Source organism: Pediculus humanus, genomic scaffold (genome assembly GCF_000006295.1).
Source record: "Pediculus humanus corporis 1103172107612 genomic scaffold, whole genome shotgun sequence".
NCBI classification, from domain to species: domain Eukaryota; kingdom Metazoa; phylum Arthropoda; class Insecta; order Psocodea; family Pediculidae; genus Pediculus; species Pediculus humanus.
Window position 1 is genome coordinate 28,269 of NW_002987226.1, and position 6,489 is coordinate 34,757.

General features: G+C 22.1%; 2 protein-coding genes across 2 annotated transcripts; both read left to right on the forward strand.

The window, feature by feature from the left end:
• Nucleotides 1-169: 169 nt before the first annotated feature.
• Nucleotides 170-1,693, forward strand: Phum_PHUM240570 (GTP-binding nuclear protein RAN1, putative; the record flags this gene model as incomplete). Its single annotated transcript, XM_002426136.1, has 4 exons — nt 170-176; nt 357-531; nt 1,225-1,474; nt 1,562-1,693. 4 exons carry the CDS (start codon nt 170-172, stop codon nt 1,691-1,693), a joined length of 564 nt encoding a protein of 187 aa, XP_002426181.1.
• A 2,146-nt stretch (nt 1,694-3,839) lies between these two features.
• On the forward strand, nt 3,840-5,584 carry Phum_PHUM240580 (uncharacterized protein; the record flags this gene model as incomplete). Its single annotated transcript, XM_002426137.1, has 6 exons — nt 3,840-3,899; nt 4,138-4,515; nt 4,633-4,775; nt 4,900-5,113; nt 5,188-5,301; nt 5,390-5,584. 6 exons carry the CDS (start codon nt 3,840-3,842, stop codon nt 5,582-5,584), a joined length of 1,104 nt encoding a protein of 367 aa, XP_002426182.1.
• Nucleotides 5,585-6,489: the final 905 nt, after the last annotated feature.

Genomic DNA, 6,489 nt, shown 5'->3' on the forward strand with positions numbered 1-6,489 from the left:
TGTTTTATAAACAATAAGAATTATTCTTTAGACTTAGATAAATAGTGTGTTGGATTTTATTTTTATTTTTTTTTTTTAAACAATATATTTTTATTTTTTTCAAATGTAATTTTAAATAAACTTTCCTAATTCTTAAAATAAGGATTAAGAAAGGATAAATAATTATATGATGAATAGTTTTGCAAATTAAGCATAAATTGTGCCATTCCAGGCAATCATTGCCAATTTAAAATTTGCTCTTCTTATTTAGTATAATTTTCATTTAATTTTAATTTAAAATTGTATTCAAATTTTATTATTATTATTATTATTATTTTTAAATTGAATTATTACTTTTTTTTTTTCATTTAATTTAGGTGTTGGAAAAAGTTCACTTTTAGTAAGATTTGCTGATAACACATTTTCTGGTAACTACATCACAACAATAGGAGTAGATTTTAAAATAAAAACTGTTACTATTGATGATAAAAGAGTTAAATTACAAATCTGGGATACTGCTGGTCAAGAAAGATTTAGAACCATAACATCTACGTAAGAATAATTATTTGAAATTAAACATTATTATTACTAAATTTTTTATTTTATATTATTATTGTAAGTTAAAAAAATTCACATCATTGGTAAAATTATCAACTAAAAAGAAAATTAATTATTATTTTTCCTAAGAAAATGGTTCAAACTATATCTGAGTTCCAAAAAAAAAAAAAAAATTTGAAATTGTGTAGGTGTTGTTGGAATGTGATTAATTTAATAAAACTTGAGTCATTGGGTTTATTAAAATTACTTAGATATACTTTAAAAAGTTGATAATTGAAAAAAATATTTAAATACTCATAAAAATTATTAAAATAAGAAGTAAAAGAATTTTTTTTTTCTTGTTTAATTAGTTTAGAAATTACTAACCGCTTACTTTTACTAAAAATATTAAGTAATAAAAGGCTAATTAAAATCAAAATCTCAAAACATTAAAGTGTTGTAATTTATTATATAAATATAAATAAAGTAATAATAAAATATATAATATATTATATTAAGTAATTACGAAATAATTTGAAAATTTTGTTTGCTTTTGTATTTTATAAAATTTTTTTTTTTTAAATTGATTGAAAAAATTATTTTATTTTTTTCAAAGTGGACAATTATTTAAAATCTTTTATTTAAATTGTTTTTTAATAATAATCATTTTCATAAACTTATTATTATTATTATTAATTGTTTTTAAAGGTATTATCGTGGTACTCATGGTGTAATAGTTGTGTACGATGTGACAAATGGAGAATCTTTTGCAAATGTCAAAAGATGGATTCATGAAATTGAAAACAATTGTGAAGTTGTTAATAGAATACTTGTGGGTAATAAAAATGACACCCCTGACAGAAAAGTAGTTCTTACTGAAGATGCAAAAAGGTTTGCCGATCAAATGTCTCTTCAGCTTTTTGAAACAAGTGCTAAAGACAACATTAACGTTGAAGAGGTAATATATAGAGCTATTCGATTAATTTAAAATTTATATATTATTTTAATTTTATTATTATTATTTTTGTTTTTTTTTTTTTTTCAGATGTTTATGTCGATAACCAGGCAGGTTTTAAGAACAAAATTAGAAGCTAAAGAAAGACAAGCTAATCAGTCGAATGATACTGTAAATTTGAGAAAATCAAATAACAAGTTTAGGAAAAACAAATGTTGTTAACATTTTAATTCATTATTTTGAATAAGTAAATTTTTTTTTTTTTTTTTTTGATTTTGAATGGATATTGCCACTGTATTGTAATGCCAGCCACAAGGTATTGTTAGGCTATCATGAATAAAAGAAAAGCTGCAAAAATTATTCATGAAGGATGAAAAAAAAGGATAAATTTAGATCTCATAATAATACATTAGGCATACATTTTCAAAATTTAAGCATGCGCTTTAAAATGTGTATAAAGAGTTTTGCAAGAAAGAAAAAAAAAAAAGAAAAAAAAAAAAAATTACTGTATATAATTAGTGTAAATACGAAATCTTGCATAGCTTTCACTAAGAAAACTATGATATTCCTATTTTAAATGTAATTTTTTTGCATAACTACATATCCCAACAGTTATTGCTAATAAACAGTATTGAAAAGGCAAAGACTGACAAATCGAAAAAAAAAAAGACAAGGCCATTGGTATTGAGTTACAATTTTCATGAGTACTAATTGTAAAAAACATTAAAATCAATATATTTATAAAAAAGGGTATATTAGCAGCTAAAAATTATCCAAATTGAACCTTTGTTAAATCATCATGATAAAAGGTTAATTTTACCTAATTAATGTTTTGCTTGATTAGCTGATACTTCATATTTATGTTGTACTATTTATTAAAAAAATATAATTAAATTTGTGATTTCATATTACTGGCAAAATATTTGTTAAAAATTTTTTGGTTTATTAAATAAAAAAAAGTAAACCAAGTGATACTGCTCAATGAATTAATTTAGACAAGGAATTTAAAGAAAGATATTCTTAAATAATGTACGATAATTGTCAATGACGAAACTTTAAAAACAAAAAAAATTAGTGTTTGATTGACTAAGCGTTGCTCTTTAGAAAAAATTGTATTTATATTTTTACATCTTATATCCATTAACAATTTTGTTTAAATAAAAGGATAGAATAAATAAAATGTGACCTCAATTTAAGTATCTCATTTTGTAACTGTAATTTTTGATGAATGATTGGTTTGTTATAAATATAAATTACTGTAATATTTTTGTCTTCCCAGTCAATCGGGGCTTGCCAATACCTTTTATGTGTAGTAGTATTCTCTAATCTGTTGAATTATATTTTAGCTTTTGATCGGCAGGTAATTTTAATTACATTTAATAAATCAAACCTGTTCGTTTTTAAATCGGACATAATGTTTAATCTATATTCATAATAATTTATTTTTGCCAAAGTAAATTTAATTTAAATTTAAATTTAAAATATTTTTTTTTTTTTTTTAAAAAAATAAAACTGTGAAAATAATTATATAATGCATTTATAAATGTAATAATATTTAGTTATTTGTTTTGCCGCCCTATGATAAATTATAAATTAAATGGGTATAGATTTTAATTCATGTTTAATTTTTATTTTCCTGTAAAAATAATTTATCTTTAAAATAAAAAGAAAAAGTAGTGCATTTATGTTAACAAAAACTTAACAAAATTTTCGCGTAAAAATATAATTGTTTTGAAACAATTGTCGTAATAACTGAAATTTTCAAGCAATTAATTGCACGATAAAAGGTATTAAATAAAGTTACACCTTCTGTTGTTAAACACTTCATTTGTAAAATGTTAATATGCTCAGATTAAGGCTGTTTTACAATAATAAATTTTTTTGTAAACTTTTTTTATAGTTATTAATTGATAATTGCTAAAATGGTAACCAATGAACGAGATTATCGTAATAAGGATGATGTAGAACTTCAACATTTTCGAAGAATTGTTGCTACTCACGAACAAAATCCAAACGTAAGATTTTTGAATATTTCATATATTAATAAAATTAAAATGAAAATACTTATCATTAATTTTTCAATTAAAGTTACTATAAAAAACTTGCGGGACTTATTATAATAACTATTAATTTACGTTTTGTTTCTAATCAGAAAATTTTACCGTTAACTGACATACGTGTTTTTAAAAAATGCCCTCTATTTTTATTAAACATCGTATAACAAGTTGTATTAATTTCCTGTTGGCGCTCGCAATAAGTCAGACTTTTTAAATTTTGTTGTTTTTTTTTTTTGAAAATTTAAAAAAAAAATAAATAATATGAGTTGGCGAATCGTAAAAAATCCTAATACCTAGGACATAAATGAATCATGAGATTTCAGGAAAAAAATGACTTGTTATCATATCTAATCATGCTGCAAAAATTACCTGTAAAATTGGTGATGAGTCATTCTAAATTTTATCTATATTTTTTTGATCTACTTTCCAAATTCTCTGATTAATAACACATTTGCATTTTCAAAAAAAACTTTAGCTATACACTTTATGTAAAAAGTGTCTTCAAATGTTTTTCGGAAAATCCTGTTTGAATAAAATATAAAAAAAAACAAAATTTATAACATATAACAAAATAAAATTAAATTATACCCTAAAAATTTTTATTTTTAGAAATGGGTAGAAATATTTAACAAGTTTGACAAAAATAGAGATGGGAAAATTTCTTTTAAAGAATTGAAAAAAAGAATAAAAGAATACAATAGTGAAATTCCAGCCAGTACGATTAGATCAATTCTTAAAAAAGCAGACACAGATGAAGATGGAGTCCTTGATCTCAATGAATTTTTAGCATTAGTTAAAAGTAGCAGAGAAGCTAGAGGATTGTTTTCAAATTCTTTAGATAAATGGGTTCAGACAGTTTGTGTTGTGCCTAAAAAAGGAATTTGTGCCGAGTACACGGGTGATGTAACAGATGCAGAAATTGAATATGAAGAACATTATTCTTGTTGTCCTCCGCCATTATTTATGATTATAATTACAGTATTAGAGGTAATTAAAATAACATTTAAATGAAAAAATTTTCAATGTAATTATTATTTAAATTTGAACTTATTACCAAATCAGTAGTAGTAAAATAATGTAATTCTTTAAAAATTTTAATTACAGTTGTTTGCTTACATTTATGATTCAATCGATCAAAAACCTGGCCAGCCATCTACCACTACCATATTAGCATCTTTATTTATTTACAATCCACATCGAAGGGCAGAAGCATGGAGATATTTAACATACATGTTTGTTCACATTGGGTATGTTCAAACTCAAATAAATATCAAACTCTTTTCATTACTTAGTTTGATCGAAATGAAATTAATATTATAACTCTTATGAATGTAAATGTTATGATGAATTATGTTTCCTTTTTTATTATAGTATTTTCCATTTATTAGTAAATCTTCTAGTTCAGATTATGCTTGGAATCCCTTTGGAAATGGTTCATCACTGGTGGAGAGTTTTATTTGTTTATTTAGCAGGAGTTGTAGCAGGTTCATTGGCAACATCTGTCAGTGATCCATCCATATATTTGGCTGGGGCAAGTGGTGGTGTTTATGCAATTATGGCTGCACATGTTGCTTCAATTATAATGGTATTGAGTTATATTAATAGGAATATAATTTATAAAAATGACTTTTAATAAAATAAAAAAAAATTTTTTTTTAGAATTGGACGGAAAAACGATTTGCTTGGGTTCAGTTATTAATTTTTATAATATTAGCAATAACCGACGTTGGAACGGCAATTTATAATCGTTATATATTAGATGTGAACGACCAGGTTAGAATTTATTTTTTTTTAAAATCTATTCTGTCAATAGAAATGTCTTTAAAAAAAAAAATGTAAACATTTATTTGTATTTTTATAGGTTGGTTACGTGGCACATTTGGCAGGAGCGGTTGCAGGACTTCTCGTCGGTATTAACGTTTTAAGAAATTTCAGGGTTCGAACGTGGGAAAAAACACTTCGATGGTTTTCTTTTTTTTTCTATTCCGTTCTCATGTTAATTGCAATTATTTGGAATGCAGCTTTTCCAAGTTATTTTCCAAAACAGCGAGTATAGAATTAAGTAATATTTTCACAGTAATAAAAAAAAACTTACCCATTCATTTTTACATTTTAACCCTTGAATAAAAACTTTTATATATATTTTTATTTAACGGTTTAAATCAATGAAATCATTTTTATTTTAGTATTAATATTTTTTTGTAATTATTATTATTATTATTTTTCTAAAAAAAAGGTATATTATTTGTAAAAACGGTGTTTAAGAATATAATGTCACAAATAAGTTTAAACTTTTTATATTTAAAAAAAAAAAATTTTTTAATATTCTTCAAAACTTTCAATCGTACATAATGTGGGGATTCAAATAGATTTTATGTTTTTTATTAATATTTATTTATATTATTTTTTATAATTTTTAAGATATTTACCGTGTACTTTCGTGTTCGTGACCAATATTTGCTATTAGTACTATTACATTATTATTATTATTTATGTAAGGGAATTTAAGTTTTACTATGTAAAAATGATATTTAAATAATTTTACGGTAATTTTTTAAATATAAATATCGTAATTATTATTTTTTTTTTTTTTGTTTTATATGCGTTTGTTTTTACGAAAAAGAAAAAAATTTTTTTTAGTTTTCGGCCATAAATAAATAAATAAATAAAATAAATTTCAATAAAATATTTTTTTTTTTTTTTGGGTAAAATTTAAAATTTTTTTTTTAATTTTAATGAATTGTACTTAAATATATTTAATATTATATATTTCGATTGTAAAAAATTATTTTAAAAAAAAAAAAATTCAATTATTATGTTAAGGTATAGAAAAAAAAAAAAAAAATATTTGCCTTTTTTTTTTAAATTGATATAAAATTTTTTATTTATTTTTTTAAAAATCAAATAAATAATTTAAAGTAATAACATTGTAAAAAATATTTAAAAGAAAAAAAAAAAAAA